The 16,749-nt window shown below is 38.0% G+C and overlaps 1 protein-coding gene across 1 annotated transcript; it reads right to left on the bottom strand.

Annotated features, from left to right (window-relative positions):
* Positions 1-2,679: 2,679 nt before the first annotated feature.
* On the bottom strand, positions 2,680-16,501 carry LOC113182464 (protein POLR1D). The gene is made up of 2 exons (XM_077792230.1): positions 16,431-16,501; positions 2,680-3,359 (listed from the first exon to the last, which is right to left on the bottom strand). The coding sequence occupies exons 1-2, from the start codon at positions 16,445-16,447 to the stop codon at positions 3,092-3,094; spliced, it is 285 nt and encodes a 94-aa protein (XP_077648356.1). The 5' UTR covers positions 16,448-16,501; the 3' UTR covers positions 2,680-3,091.
* Positions 16,502-16,749: the final 248 nt, after the last annotated feature.

Genomic DNA, 16,749 nt, shown 5'->3' with positions numbered 1-16,749 from the left:
TTGCCTTTGTATTTGATCTGTTTTAGCAGTGATGTTATTTTGTTAATTGATATTTAAATAGGCTCAGGAAACAATATATGAGAACTTCATGTGTGTGTGTGTCTGTGTGTTTTAAAGTACTGGGGGGATTGAACTTTACCTATGAGCCCTTTTAATTTTTTGAGATAGAAACTAAGTTGCTGAGGCTGGTCTTGAACTTGGGATCCTTCTACCTTAGCTTCTAGAGTAGCTGGGATTACAGGTGGGTGTCACTGCACCTGGCTTAGTACTTCGTTTTTTTATCCTTCTAAAGAGAATATCTAGAAAGGGAGCAAAGATTAGCCTCAAATGTGAAACACTTAAAGATTTGTCAAAAAGCCAGCCTTGGTCTATGGAGCAGCTCAGTGGTAGCATGTATGAAGCCAGAACTTAAAAAAAAATAAATAGTGGCAATCACCTGGGATAAACCTCTGCCTCTTGGCCTACTCCATGTTACAATAGTCCCAAAGTAGGATAAAATTAAGCCCATTTAAAGTTCTTCTCAAAAGGATAAATTTGTTTTAAAGATTACTGTGATCCCAAAATAGAAAGAGATATAAGGCAAAACTAAATAAGGGAGTGAGTGAATTATAAAGTTGTGAAAGGGTTTTAAAAAGAAATAGAATTTGTAAATGATTTTGTATGTGATTGAGTCGACAAATTATTTATGGATCTTTAAAAAATTTTTATTAGTTATTGATGGACCTTTATGTATTTGTTTATATGTGGTGCTGAGAATCGAACCCAGGACCTCACACATGCTAGGCAAGCGCTCTACCACTGAGCCACAACCCCAGCCCTTATGGGTTGTTTTTTTAGAGGCTAAAACAGATACCCAAGATACATTAGTGTTATAAAAAATTGTTTCTTGGTTTAAAGTGCACATGATAGAAACTGAATATATTTTTGCCCTGGTTAATTCCATTTTATATTTTCCTTGTAAAACTTTTTAAATGTTGTCTGTTAGTGTTTCACAAGAGTTCAATTTCTTTCTTTTAGTTGTAGATGGACACAGTGCTTTTTATTTATTTTTATGTGGTGCTGAGGACCAAACTCCGTGTCTTATACATGCTATGCAAGTACTCAACTACTGAGCCACAACCCCAGCCCCCAAAGTTTGATTTCTAACAGAATAACCTCAGTTAACCATCACCTATAGGACAGGATATGATGCTGATTACCATTACCAATACTGACCCCAATTAAATGAAAGGGACACATTAATATTATAACCCACTACTCTTACTGCAAAACTGGTGGAATTGGCTGTCTGTGTGTTCAACAACCAAGATTTGGAGACCCAAGTCAAGGAAAATAAAAGGGCTAAGAAAAAATAGCCAATATTTTGGCTTTTACTCTTCAGGGTTATCCAGGACCCAGGGAATGATGGGACCCCTCTAAGGGCCCTGCAGCTCTGGTGAGTCATGAGTTCTTTTGATAAGGAAATTATGAGGACCCTAGAGAACTGGAAGCCAACCAATACACATTTTGCAAAGAGAAGAGTCATTGGAGAAGCCACTGTAGTTGGCAAGACCCTGACCCATCCTGACAGATGATACAACTGGTAAAGAAAAAGACTCAAGGATCCAGAGGCTTCTCTTTTAAGTTCCTAAAAGTAACCCCTGAAGAGTCTCAGCCAACCTTAATAGTAGGGAGGGAAAGAGGTTAAGGTTTGGCCAACATAGGGGTTATTTATAAGGTCTTTAGCACTCAACAGGGAAGTATAACCAAAGACTAATGTACTAATATGAAAGTGGAAGAAAAGTCACAAAGAATAGTCATGCATGGGCAATTAAAAGGGAAATAACTTTTAAATCTAACTTGAGATGTGCACTTTTGACAGTCTAGAAGTTATGGAGAAAGGGTTCTTAAACAAGATTGCCTAACACTAAAGCCCTCTATCAGGCATCTTAGCTTAGACAAGGGCCTTCTATTAGGTAGAAGGAAGAAAATAACTTTTTTTAGTCATCCTTACTGTTGCTAAAAACAGGAGTCAAGACTTGGCATCTCTGCCTCCATTTTGCATCCATCCAATCCTAAGATAATGATGGACAGACCACACCTGATCAAGAGCACCTGCTCTGGCAACTGTGAAACCTTCCAGCCATGCAAATCCCCAAGCCTTGCCCTTACAGCACCCCCCACCTTTTTTTTTGTGTGTGGGAGGTGTACTGGGGATTGAACTCAGGGGCACTTGACCACTGAGCCACATCTCCAGCTCTATCTTGTATTTTATTTAGAGATAGGGTCTCACTGAGTTACTTAGCACCTTGATTTTGCTGAGGCTGGTTTTGAACTCGTGATTCTCTTGCCTTAGCTTTCCAAGCTGCTGGGATTACAAATGTGCACCACCACACCTGGCTTATCCCCTTTTCTATAAAATCTCAAAGTCATTGACACCCTCTCAAGGACAGGGCCAAGGATATGAGTCCCCTTGGCTTCTTTCATGTTCCTTTCATGCTTTTGACCATGACCTTTTTTTTTGGGGGGGGGGGTGAGCAGCCAGACCTGATTTGCTGGATTCTCAGAGTCAGGCCTCTGGTGACAATCACTAAATTTCATGGTAAATTTCCAGCCCTTGGAGGGCTATACGTTTTCATGATATAAAATATGGTCAGATGATTTCTAAAATTTGAATTTGACATCCATAAAAGTAAAGCATTGGATTTATAAGTATTTTATTTTTGAGAAATTTTGAGAAATGACCAAAAGTGCAGCACATCAAAAAACTGGGACTAGTTTTAACAATCTGAAAACTTTAAATTCTAGATTTACAGGTTTTGAAACTAACTTCCAAACAAAATAGGATAAAAGTAACGCAGATGCATACTACACTGCCAAAGCAGCCCATACATGCCAAGACATCTTCAGAGCAAGTCCCTTTGTAATTATTCCTTGATGAGTCTTAAGGTCATTTTTCATCTGCCACCAACAGCCACCTTTAAAAACAACAAATGACCTACTGGGAAGATGGCTCTTAGGCATCTGCCCTGCCGGCTCACCTGTCCTCGCACACCCCAGTCCCAGGGCAGTGCGGGCTCAGCTGGTGTGGGCCGGCCCCTCCCACTCAGCCTCACCGCCTGCTGGGCCTCGGGTCACACTTGTCCCGGGTGCCCCGCTTTCTTGGGGGGGAGTACCCCACCGAGCCTCGAGTGTGCAAGCTGTGCTTGTAGGGATGGCTTCTGTGCTTCTTCGGGTTTGCTTCTTTCTGGTCCTGGCTTTTCGCAGGTTCCTTATTGCCTTCTTTTTGTTCATGCTCTTGCTCTTTATGGGAAGGCAATGTGTTCTTGATTGTGTTGATTAAGAATCTTTTATTTGTGCCAGCAAGAGGACACTTCATCCTGTGGGGTGGGATGGGGAGGAGGATGAGAAAAGGGAAACCATCATAAATAAGAACTGACTTTCAAGCTGAACCCACTATCATGATTAGTACCAAAGAACTGTGCTTTACAAAATCAAGTTCCTGAGTTTGTTCAGCTTTCCTTGCATGCCACCTAGTGTAAACTCCGAGTACAGGGGAAAGTAAAGACTTAGAATTCCTGAGGCAATCTGACTGGACAGGGTGCACCCTCTCGACCTTTTGTCCTGGGACTAAATTTCTTTTTCTTTTTAAAAATTTTTTTTTGGGACTAAATTTCTTATGAAATTTTATGTACAGGTGTTAACAATAATTGTTAACAACAATGCAAATTAGTAGAATCATTTAATATTTTCTCCATAAAAATGCCTGATTTGATTATAGTCTCTTTCCAGTTAAATTTATTGTTTTTTATTATCAAAGAATGAAAATGAAAACCAAGTACATTCTGGTATATCTTAAATACAGGAGTCAAATGACCTCTAGAAAGAAAAAAAAAATGCACAGGGCCCTTAATTATGTAATAATCTCTCAAAAAGTTTCTGCATGGAAGTAGCTTCATGATTCAAGTTCACCTGGGAAAGAGACTATAAATAATTAAATTGCCAATTTATATGCTTAGATATTTACTACAGTACTTATTTCGTATTTTTTTCAGGTGTAATTATACATTCATTTGGAAAAGAAAATCCCAAATAAATGAAAACCTGCATATTTCTCTTGGCTGTGACCAGTCTACCATATGATGGGCTATTTTAGGACAATGCTGGTCCCTAAAAAAAATCATGTTATTCAGGGTGACTGGTATTAAACAAAAATGAATAATATCCATCTTTCTATAAAACTTTTTCACACAACACAGACGGTCTCTTACTCTGGTTTTAATTCTTTTAAAAATTTTATTATTTTTATTTACAGCGGAATGCACTGTAATTCTTATTCCACATATACAGCACATTTTTTCATATCTCTGGTTGTGTACAAAGTATATTCACACCAATTTGTATCTTCATACATGTACTTTGGATAATGATGACCATCACATTCCACCATCATTTATAACCCTCTGCCCTATCTAGAGTTTGTCTATTCCTCCCATGCTCCCACTCCCTACCCACTATGAGTCAGCCTCCTTATATCAGAGAAAACATTCAGCATTTATTTTTTTGGGATTGGCTAACTTCACTTGCATTATCTTCTCCAACTCCATCCATTTACCTGCAAATGTCATGATTTTATTCTCTTTTATTGCTGAGTAATATTCCACTGTGTATGTATGCCACATATTTTTTATCCAGTCATCTATTGAAGGGCATCTAAGCTGGTTCCACAGTTTAGCTATTGTGAACTGAATAACCCAATCGGTAAATGGGCCAAGGACCTGAACAGACACTTTTCAGAAGATGATATACAATCAATCAACAAATACATGAAAAAATGTTCATCATAGCTAGCAATTAGAGAAATGCAAATCCAATTCTCACTCCAGACAGAATGGCAGATATTATGAATACAAACAACAATAAGTGTTGGCAAGGATGTAGGGGAAAATATGCAATGCAAATTGGTGCAGCCAATCTGGAAAGCAGTATGGAGATTTCTTAGAAAATTGGGAATGGAACCATCATTTGACCCAGCTATCCCTCTCCTCCATCTATACTTAAAGGACTTAAAAATAGCATAATACAAGGGCACAGCCACATCAGTATTTATAGCAGCACAATTCACAATAGCTAAACTCTGGTTTCAATTCTAATTTTTCAACTTCAAGAGGTTCAAAGGCACCAGGTGTGGTAGCATACACTTATAAACCAGCAGCTTGGGAGGCTGAGGCAGGAGGATGGCAAGTTAAAAGCCAACCTCAGCAACTTAGCAAGGCCCTAAGCAACTTAGTGAGACCCTGTCTCAAAATAAAAAATAAAGACTGGGGAGGTGGCTTAGTGGTTAAAGAGCCCCTTGATTCAATCCCTAGTATTAAAAAAAAAAGTACAAAAGCAATACTTAGTTGAAACTACACTTAAAATTCTGATTCAAAATTCTTTATAATAACTTTATTATAGTATAAGTTTTATATAGTTGTAGGCCAATGAAAGTGTTCTGAGCACATTTAAGGTAGGCTAGGCTAATCTATGATTTTCTGTAGGCTAAGTGTATCAAATGCATTTTTGATTTATGACATTTTCTTTCTTTTTTTTTTTTGTATTTTCAACTTGTGATTTCTTTCTTTCTTTGTGGTGCTACAGTTTAAACTCAGGGGTGCTCTACCACTGAGCTACATCTCTTGGCCTTTTTAAAATTCTAAGATAGGTCTCACTAAATTTCTCAGGCCGGTCTTAAACTTGTGATCCTCCTACCTTAGCCTCCTTAGTCACTAGGATTATGAGTGTGTGCCACCATGCTCAGTTATTATGGGTTTTATGAGGTTGTATCCCTATTGTAAGTCAACAAACAGTTGTATGTAAAAAATCAGTCCAATAGTACTCCATTACAGTAACTGTGTAGTATAGTATTGCAGAAATGAAAGAGGCTGTTATTAGCCTGGCCTCAGAGGTCAGATCACCTCAGGCAACCAGAATGACATTGAATCTGGAAGTAAAAGGAAGAAGGCAGAAAAAATAGAAAATAAAATACTCCATGCTGCAAATAAGTAGCTCTTAAGCCTAGAAGGACAGAGAAAACACTTCAGAAAAGCAAAAGTTATTCTCTGTGAGATATGCCTGAGCAATGCTCAGGCTAGGAAGTGACTAGTGAATGAAGTAAAATAAGGAAGGAAAAAAACTTGAGAAAAAAGGAAGCTGGAGGAGTATAGTAGAAGCAGTGGCAACATTTAGAGGTGGTGACAGTATTTAAGTTTAGGAGCCTCAGAATGAGAGGAGGAGCAAAGAAGAAAGGCAGGAACAAGGGCAAAGAAACACAGTTCTGCAAAAATCTGGAGAGTATAAAACTACTGGAACTCCCTGCCCTATCGGGGTGAACTTCCAGAAAAAGTGCACCATCATTACACTCCCCTAATAGTTCCAAGATAAAGTCCATTGATTCATCCTAGAGGCACATCAGCACTGGAACACTGCTGAGCATGGGGAGGGCATGTGATAAGAGAGTGGGATGAGTTCTTCCTGGCCTTATGGAATGTCACTGAATCTAGGCACTGCTTTGCTGAAGATACTCAAGCCACTGCAGTTACAAATTCAGCAATGACTCAGAATTCTGAGTATCATGCACCAGCATGTTCCTAAATGGTGTGCCACTGACAACCTAAAGAAAAAAACCACCCTTTGAACATATGTGGAAAGTATTCTGGATGGGTGGTCTGCTGCTTACCATAGGAGCAGAATCATTTTTGTGAAAAAATCAACCACATCTATCTCTTGGATATGTAAGCCTAGAAATAATTAGAAAATAGACCCACTACAGAAGAATTCTGGGTTAATTTCTGGAGTGGGCCATCTCAATACTGGTAAAGCTGATCAATTATTCTCTGGATTTAAAAAATGAGGAAAGGTGAACTATTTCCAGATGGGACAACAGGACCTCAAAACAAAATCTTATGGTAATTGCTGATGAAATCCACTAGATTCTGTGACTTTCAGTGTCAGATCATCTTTAAAACCATATGCTTATTGGAGGTTTGCCAAGCTTAGCTACAGAACTGCAGTGTTCATAGTATTATCCACTGACCCAACATACTGACCACAAGACTAGTTGTGAGAATGAGTTGTTTTTCTAGAATAATTCCACAAGAAAACTAGCATTTACATCTCCTTTTAACATCAAAGATGTAATTTAAAAGTTTGACACACAAATATTGCATGTAATTGGGGTACAGTGATACTTTGATACATGTATCAAACATTGTATACAAAATCTAAATATCAAATCAGAATATTAGCTTATCTATCACCTCAAGCATTTATTATTTCTCTGTTGTAGAATTATTCAAAATCTTCTCTTCCAGCTCTTTTGAAATATATAATAAATTACCAACTACAGTCATCCTAGTATATAGGCAATTAGACTTTGTTTACCCTGTTTTTTTTTTTTTTTCTTTTTAACCTATTAACTGACCTCTCTTATTATCCACAACTTCCCTTCCCAGCCTCTGGGAGCCACTATTCTACACTCTACTTCTGAGGTCAACACTTTTAGCTTCCACATATGACTATGAACTTGTGGCATCTATCTGTGCCTGGCTGATTTCATTTAACATGATGTCTCAGGGCTCTTCTATGTTGCTACAAATAACTGGACTTTATTCTTTTTTCATTATTTTTTAATGGCAGAATAGCATCCCATTGTGTGTAAGCATGAAAATTTTTAAATCCATTCATCAAAAGATAGACACTTAGGTTGATTCCGTATCTTATGCCACTATAAACATGGTAGTGCAGATGTCTCTTTGACCACTGACTTTTTTTCCTTTGAATATATACACAGTAGTGGGATTGCTGGATCATGTGGTAGTTTCTATTTTTAATTTTTTGAGGAACTTCCATTTATTTCCCATAATGGGTGTACTAATTTTTATTCCGATCAACAATGAATAACAGTTCCCCTTCAAAGATGCAAATCGTGTGTGTGTGTGTGAGACACACACACACACACACTAAGGATTTAACCCAGGGGCACTCTCTTGCTGATCTGCATCTCCAGACCTTTACTATTGGCTTCAAACTTGTGAGCCTCTTGCCTTAGCCTCCTGAGTTGCTGGGACAGGTGTAGGTCATGGGCCTGGCCAAAGATGCAGTTTTTAATGTTTGTTATGCCTGAAATTCCATTCAAGGTGAAAATCCAAGGATGGCTTAGAGAGACTTGGCTTACTTGGGGTGAGATAATTTTAAGTCAGACCTCTCCTAAACATGCCAATATACATTTTAGAAATAATACTCTCTTAATAAATAAGACAGGGCAATGAGAGAGGAGAGTAGTGGCAAGCCAATGGAAAAGTACATATAAGAAATAAATTTGTTAAGAAATTATAAAATTTGTGCTGAACATATTCAAGTGTAAGAGAGCAGCATCAAAGCTAACATTCTCGGAAACCAATTGGGAGAGTTTCTGGCTTTCAATGTAATCATTAATTTTGGTGAATCCCAAAGTCAGCTCTAACACTAAGAAATCATACTACATGGCCCAATGACTGAGCACACACATTCTAGAATCATACTATCTATCAGACTGAACATTAGGCATGTTATGTAACCCCATCTTGCCTCTTAGCTGCTAAATGGGGGATATTAATAATGACTATCTTAAAAGGATTGCATGCAGATCAAAATGAATGAGAACACATGGAGTGCTTAGAACAATGCCTGACACATAACAGTTAATTTTAGCTTTGGCTCATAGCTTAATTTTACTGTTTAATCAGCTGTGTGACCATGGACAAGTTACTTACCTCCTCTCTGCTTTGGTTTTCCCCATCTGTAAAATGGAACAATAGGAGTATCTACCTTAAAGTTACTGTGAGGATTTAATGCTATAATTCATAAAGCATTTAGCATAGTGGCTGGAATATAGCCAAACTTCATTAAATTTCAAGTTAATCAAGAACATAGTAGAGCTGGGTGTGGTGACACACATAATCCCAGTGACTAGGGAGGCTAAAACAGGAGAATTTCGAGGCCAGTCTCAGCAATTTAGCAAGACCCTGTTCCAAAATAAAAAATATATAGGGCTAGGGACATAGCTCTGTGATAAAATGTCCTTGGAAAACACACATACATAGCCAAGTATCTGATGTTTCTTAATGAAAAGGAAAAAAACTCAAAAAACAAAAGAAAAAAAAAACCTTAAGTTATCATTAAAAGCTAATGAGACATTTCATGGAAGTTTTCATAATGACTGTTAAAATTCAAAAGTTTTGGTACTTGGAATGGTTAGGCTTCCATACTGAAAGTTTCATTTTCTAGGCTATCTCAATTCTCTATTGGTACTAGAGTCAATGGGCTACTAGATACTACCTCTGAGCTTTATAACTTGCATTTCCACATGTTTTGCAAACTTTCTAGGACTATTGTCCTCAGATGTAAACTAAAGGTTGAAGTAGTAGGTGAGCTCTAGTGTCCCTCCTAGTTTTAAGGGTCTCTGCTATAGGTGTACCCGCTAGAGAACAGGATCCCCTTCATTCTTCACATTAGGAAATTACTTTATTTCCTGTATTTGTCCTCTTTTACCTCTTATTGCCATTTTCTCCCTGAATTTGAGATAACAAGAAAGCTGGTATAAGACAATAAACCATCATGCCTTTTCCATATCACCTTTGAACCTTATAAGATGAGCACAGGCCACGACTATTAGATGTGTTGGCACCAAGTCTGTGACTGTGTTTGAGAAGGGGTGAGGGACCAAGGAGACTATAGGGCAGAGCAGCTGCCAACTTATCTGTCTGTGGCCCATCCTAACCAACTGACTTTCTCATAGTGGCTAGTTATTTTGATTTTTGGTTTGTTTGGTTCCAGAAAGTTAGACTAGCTCATATGGAAAGTGCCAGATTTACGGCGTTAACAATATAAATGGATATAAAGCCTAAATATCATAAGACTGGTTACTGCTATAGAAAGGACCTATGACACACAGCCAGAATTAAGGTTTAGAGTTCTATCTATGTTAAGCTTTATTTTTATTAAAAAAATATTTTTGGTACCAGGGATTGAACCCAGGGGCACTTGATCACTGAGCCACATCCCCAGCCCTTTTTATTTTTAAATTTTGAGACAGGGTCTTGCTAAGTAGCTGAAGGCCTCACTAAGTTGCCGAGGCTGGTTCGGAACTTGTAATCCTCCTGCCTAAATCTCTCGAGCTACTAGGATTGTAGGCATGCACCATTACACCACCTCACAAACTTTGTTTTTTAAAAATTTATTACCTATAGCTGGGTATGATAGAACATGCCTGTAGTCCCAGGAACCTGGGAATTTGAGGCAGGAGAATTTTAAATTTGAGTCCAGCCTGGGCAAAGTGAAACCCTGCCCAATAAAACATTAAAATGGGGTAGGAATGTGGCTCAGTGGTAGTGCACCCCTGAGTTTAACTCCTAGTACTGGGGGTATTTATTTAGACAGGATCTCCTATGTTGCCAAAGCTGGTCTCAAACTTGTGTGCTCAAGTGATCCTCCTGCTTCAGCCTCTTAAGTAGCTGATACTGGGCATAAGCCACTGTACTTGGCTTATGTTTAAACAACTCCCTTGAAGGTCAAATGTGTCATCCCAGAAGTTGTGATGGAGGGTCTCACATGCTATAGGAGAGGAGAATTTCTAGAAAGTCTGCCATTAGAGACCAACATGGATTAGGGCTAGAATTATAAGCTTTTCACTTTTTTTTTTTTGAGTGGATACACCATAAGGCACTTGCTCTCTGTTGTTATCATACTCAACTTATGAAAAACAAAATCTGGGATGCAATAACATGAACTCAGCTGCTCTGGCAAAAGGATCACAAGTTTAAGGTCAGTTTGGGTAAATGGAATGAAATAAAAAGGGCTGGGTCTATAGTTCAGTGGTAGAGTACCCCGGAGTTCAATTTCCAGTATTGCGAAAACAAACACACACTTAAGAAATAAAGTAAGCTATAAAGAGGGCTGGGGTTGTGGCTCAGTGGTAGAGTGCTCGCCTAGCATGCTTGAGGCACTGAGTTTGATTTTCAGCACCACATAAATGTAAATAAAGATATTGTGTCCCCTTAAAACTAAAGAATAAATATTTAAAAAAATAAGCTATAAAGAAATCTAGAGGACAGAAAGTGGAAAATAAAAGGCGATTTTTAAAATTTTAATATTTTTGGGTCTCCCATTGAAGAATGGAGGTAGTATCTATCTTTCTACAGATTTAGACCTGCTACTTTTGGCTTCTAAAATAGCTTTATAAATATGATCAATTAAATAGTGATATATAATCACTAGCCATTGGATTTTAGGTAGAATAATAACAATGATGATATATACTTAGAAAGCAATCACTGTGCTAGTACATTACCGATGTTACTTCATTTAGTCTCTATACCAGCATCTACTTTATAGACCTGGCAACACTAGTCTGGCTAGGGCAGAAGGAACAGGACAGAGGAAGGCTCATTGCTGTCTAAGCAGATGGCTGATTAACAGAGCAGCCAGGGAAGCAACTACAGGAAAGTATATGACACAGGATCAGAAAAGGATGGCTAGTCTCAGAAGGGCAGAAAGTCACAGACATGGTTAAGGATAAGGATGAATACTTGACTCAACATACTTGACTTTGAGGTGAGTGAAATATAATAGGCATTGGGAAATTATGATTCATAAAAATTATTTTTTTTTCTTTTGCAGTGGTAGAGATCAGACCCAAGCCTCATGTATGCTAGGTAAGCACTCTACCACTGAGTTATATTCTAAGCCTCATAAAAATTTTTATGGAGTTTGGTGTAGTGGTACAAGCCTGTAATCCCAGTGATTTGGGAGGCTGAGGTAGGAATGAAAGTTTGAGGCCAACTGCAGCAATTTAGTGAGGCTCTAAGCAAATTAGTGAAACCCTGTCTCAAAATAAAAAATAAAAAAGGGCTGGGGATGTAGCTCAGTGGCAAGTGCCTCTGGGTTAAATTTTTTTTTTTTTTTTAAATGGTAGGGAAATAGATACATTGGGGTCATGGAAGCAAAATTCCATGTAATGCACTTCAATTCATTCCCTAATTCTATGGCCAAATCCATTCCCATATCAGCAAACAGCATTTCATCTAGCATGAACTATCATGGATGTAAATCTAAAATAATGCCTCTGGAAAGACTGAGGCTTTGGTCAATTACAACTCACTTTGTTGTTTAATGCTGCCACAGCTAATACAACCATCCATAGTGCTGCAGTTTACAATTTGGCAATTAAATGTCTCAGTGTGTGGCCACCTGAGAAATGCTTTTATAATATTATAATCCCCATTACTAAACTGTTAACCCTTAATTACTCTGCATACAGTAATCCACCCCTTCCCCCAAGCTCGAAGAGGGTGTTCAATGACTATCTCCAACCCTGTGCCTAAAAGTAATGTAAAATATTTGATGTGTATATTACACACACACAAACAAACACACACACAGATAGATGCATTATGCTAGGCCTGTAGTAAAGATAAATACCAGGCTATCATTCCAGGTTTTTTTGTTTGTTTGTTTTGTTTTTTTGTATTGATGGGGATTAAATCCAGGGCCTGGTGCATCTGAGGCAAGCACTCTACCAACTGAGCTATATCCCCAGCCTGAGGCTATCATTCTGTATATTCTCTTCACTGCTTTTTAGAAGACTGCAGAGAGGAACAAAAGGTAGAGGAGGGTGAAATTCAGAAGCAGATATGTAAAGAGTAGTTTGCTGGTATAGACTGTGGTGAGGCTGTATTCCTTGGCCTCTAATCCCTTAGCAACACAGGTAATTTACATAGATATGTGATCTAACAGTAACACATTCAGGGCTCTCTGATTCACTTTCATAACTGGATATGGCAGGAATGTAGAAAGCAGGGGCAGTAAGCACTTGCATTTCAGAGGGTCATCAGACAATAATCCAAAGAAGAAAGCTAGTGTAGAAAAGCAACATCACAGCCTATCAGCAGAGAGCTAGCTGGGGACCTTAGCAAACATCTTTTAATAGGTTATACTTAACCCATATTATGTATAAAGTAAAGACTTGGATTTCTCTGGCCCTGAAATACTATCAAGAGCCTCATCTATGCATAACCTGAGATGCGAGCTCAACTTGCTCTTCCAATTGATTCTAACACAGGAACACTGTGTTGTGATCACTTCTTATTTTTCTGTATTCACAAATTGATAAAAAACCTGAATAAAATGGAATGTGAGTATTCTTTACTGCTGTCCATATCTGCATCTTAATATACTTACTGGTATGCAGTTGAGTATTTAAATTAATTTTAAAAACCGTATGTCTGGATAAAGACTGGAGAAATTATTTGCTTTCCAATAATTAAATTGAGGACAAGGCTGAGGATGTGGCTCAGTGGTAAGGTGCATGCTTTGCATGCTCAAGGGTCTGGGTTTGATCCCCAATGCCAGAGGGGGAGAAAAGTTGGCGTCATCAAGTGGAAGAATAATGTGGGTTATTTCCTCTCTATCTCTAGACTGAATTTAACCAAAACAGAAAAGCATTCAAGAATGTCATTTTCCTTAAAACAACTGGCTTAAGAAAACAAGACTCATTTTCTTCAATTGAAAATAAAAGACTTTCATTATCCATCTCTCCCCTTCTACCCTCCTAGGAAATCTCTCTGGTTCTAGTGTGCTTGTACCAAAGTGAAGCTAAAGCAGATTAACCATAAGTGCATTTCTCCAATAATTTGGGGTTACATTCTCAGTTCCTAAACTCTAGACCTATTGTGAATAATTCCAACAGCTTCCTCAAAGCATTTCAATGGCAGCATGTAGTTGTTTCCTTAAAAGGTCAAATCTTAGCGTGGCTCAGGGGCACATGCCTTTAATTCAAGGGACTTATAGATCTTCGGCAGGAGGATCTCAAATTGAGATCAGCTTCAACAACTTAGTGGGACCCTAAGCAAGCATAGCAAGACCCTGTCTCAAAATAAAAAATAAAAAGTGCTGGGGATGTAATCCCCAATTCCTAAGTAAAGAGAAAAAATGGAAACAAACAACAACAACAAATGAAAATGAAAGGCTCATACTTTGGGACAATACTGAAAAATTACATTGGGCTGGAGATTAGCTAAAATGAATGTGACCAGACTAAAAATGGCTTTGAAGACAATGAAGTCAGGAAATTTTCTGAAATTTATGCTTATAAATCCCTTTTTGTTGACAAAAAGGAAGTCATATGGGTCAACATTTCAGCTCCCCCCAAGGTCTCTGTCAACAAAGAGCCTCTAAAGATTCTTTTGCTGAAATACATCCAAAGAAGCATACAACGCCAAATGGTATCTTTCTCTGTAAAATAAAAAGTGGTACCCCACTTGCATTTTCTTTTTTGTTTAGCAGCCTCTGTCTGGCACCTGACCAACTTTCTAAGATCTTTCTTATAGAATATCCAAAGTAAAACCATGTCACTCACTTTACTTCTATTTTAAATTGTAGGACAATTATAAAGGTTTTCTAGATGTTTAGAAAAATAAACATGGCCCACCAGTGAGCAACAGAATATCTTCTTTATGATTGGGCCAGGGTATAAGTGGCACATGCCTGTAATTCCAGTGACTTGGAAACTGAGGCAAGAGGATCACAAGTTCAAGGAAAGCCTGTGCAATTTATTGAGACTGATTCAAAATAAAAAAGGGCTGGGGATGCAGCTCAGTGGTAGAGCACTTGCCTAGTATGTGCAAGGTCCTGGGTTCAATCTGTAGTACCATAAACAAAACAAACAAATCTACAAACAAAAACTCCTCAAACTATCAGTCCAAGGAGGTCCACTCCATAGGGATGGGTGCTTGGACACCTGGTCAGGTTACTCCAGTGCAGAGGTACTGTCTATCTCTGGCAGAGGTGTGGATCACTCTGTATTCTATAGAGCACATTTTCGTTATTCTTTGAAGTCAACCAGGATTAGTAAATTATTTTTAGAATGTGTGCGCACTTTAGAATCACTTTTGGATATCTTTATTTTTAAAATTTTTTTTAGTTGTAGTTGGACACAATATCTTTATTTTATTTATTTATTTTTATGTAGTGCTGAGGATGGAACCTAGCTCCTCGCACATGCTAGGTGAGTACTTTACTGCTGAGCCCCAGCCCTATCACCTGGATATCTTTAGAACTCCAAAGTCTAGTCATGCCTTATAATAACTGAATGTGGGACATATGTATTAGTAGTTTTTGAAGCTCTCCAAGTGATTTAAAATATACAGATAAATTTGGGAACACACAAATCCACCCACAAATTTAAATAGATGGAACCCAGGTGTTACCCCAGGACGAGTAGAATATAGGGTACATGCGCTTTATCTCAGCACCAGTAAGAAGACGTAAGCTGTGGTTGTCCTGGGTCTAGACCTCTTTTCACAGCCCATATAGCTTCCTGAGTCACTGGGATTACTGATGTGCAACACCACTCCTTGCTATGCTTTGTTATTTTTCTTGTTTTGTCACATCTGCTTGCTGAAACCTCTTAGAGCAGCAGTTCTCTAAATATGATACGTGGAACTGGGGGTCCTTCAGGTCTCACCAAGGGATCTACAAATTTATTTTCATTTATTTTATTTATTTATTTCATTTATTTTCATTTTATTTATTTTATTTTGATGTTATTCATTTTTTCCCCACAGGATTGAGGTTGACATGTGCACTAAAGATGTAAAAGCAATGAATAAAACTTATACCAAGAATCAAGACAGTGACACCGTATGGTAAGTGGGAAGTACACGTAAAGCACTTCTGCTATTTGTGAAGAATGATGGTTACATGAAAGAAAAGTACTTGTGTGACTGCTACAAAGTGAAGTAGCTGATTATCTAGACATGAGTGAACCTGTCACCTCAAGGAAAAAGATTCATAGTACTCATTGCCAACATAAAACTGTAAGTTTTATTTTTTACTTTTGTTACTGGGGATTAAACTTGGGGTGCTTACCACTGAGCCACACACTTTATTAAGTTTGAACAAGCTCTATTTTATATAGCAACTGCCAGTGTGAACTTTATTCTCCTTCACCAAATTGTATACAATCAAATGTTTAGAGTTAAAAATCATATTTTAAGATAACCTGTAACTTACTAAGAACTATAATTACAACAGAAATTCTTTAATGATGAACTCTGATATAATACTGCTTTTACACAGGTGCCTTTGGGCACAGTGGTTATCTTGAATCTTGGGAATTTGTGAACAAAAGGGATGATAAAACCATAATGCACATCTTCCATACACACCCTGCCGCCCACATCCAGTGGCTGGAGCTTCTCAGCATTCAGTCCTCAGCAGTGCTCTTAATCCACACTCGCCTCTGGGTAATTTCCTCCACATACAACCTTGTATATTCCCGCTCTCTGTTGCAGATTCATATATGGATATTTCCTGCTAAGGCTTCTCTTGTTAATATATTTCTGAGTTTTAATAAAGATTACTCAAGAACTTACCAACCCATAGGTCCCATTGTTTCTGCTCTAGTTTTCCCACGCTTTGCCTCCTTTAGCAGTTCTTCTATTGCTTTCCTGATGGGAAAGAGGAAGAAATTTGAGATGCACTCACTCCACTAAGTTATGAAAATCAACTCATTTCTCATGTATGGGAAAGAAACTGACTTTTAAAGCATAAATGCTGGGGGAATACTTTTTTCTTTTTTAGTGGTGAACAGTTTTGAATACAAAATGAAAAAGAACCCTTTTATATGAAGTGAAAAATACTAAAAAGAAAATGAGAATAAAATAACGAATTGGAAAAAGTATTTGCAATATT

This window comes from Urocitellus parryii, chromosome 2 (assembly GCF_045843805.1).
Source record: "Urocitellus parryii isolate mUroPar1 chromosome 2, mUroPar1.hap1, whole genome shotgun sequence".
Classification (NCBI taxonomy): Eukaryota; Metazoa; Chordata; class Mammalia; order Rodentia; family Sciuridae; genus Urocitellus; species Urocitellus parryii.
Note: the sequence above shows the minus strand (reverse complement) of the source record. Positions and strands in the feature narration are given on the sequence as shown.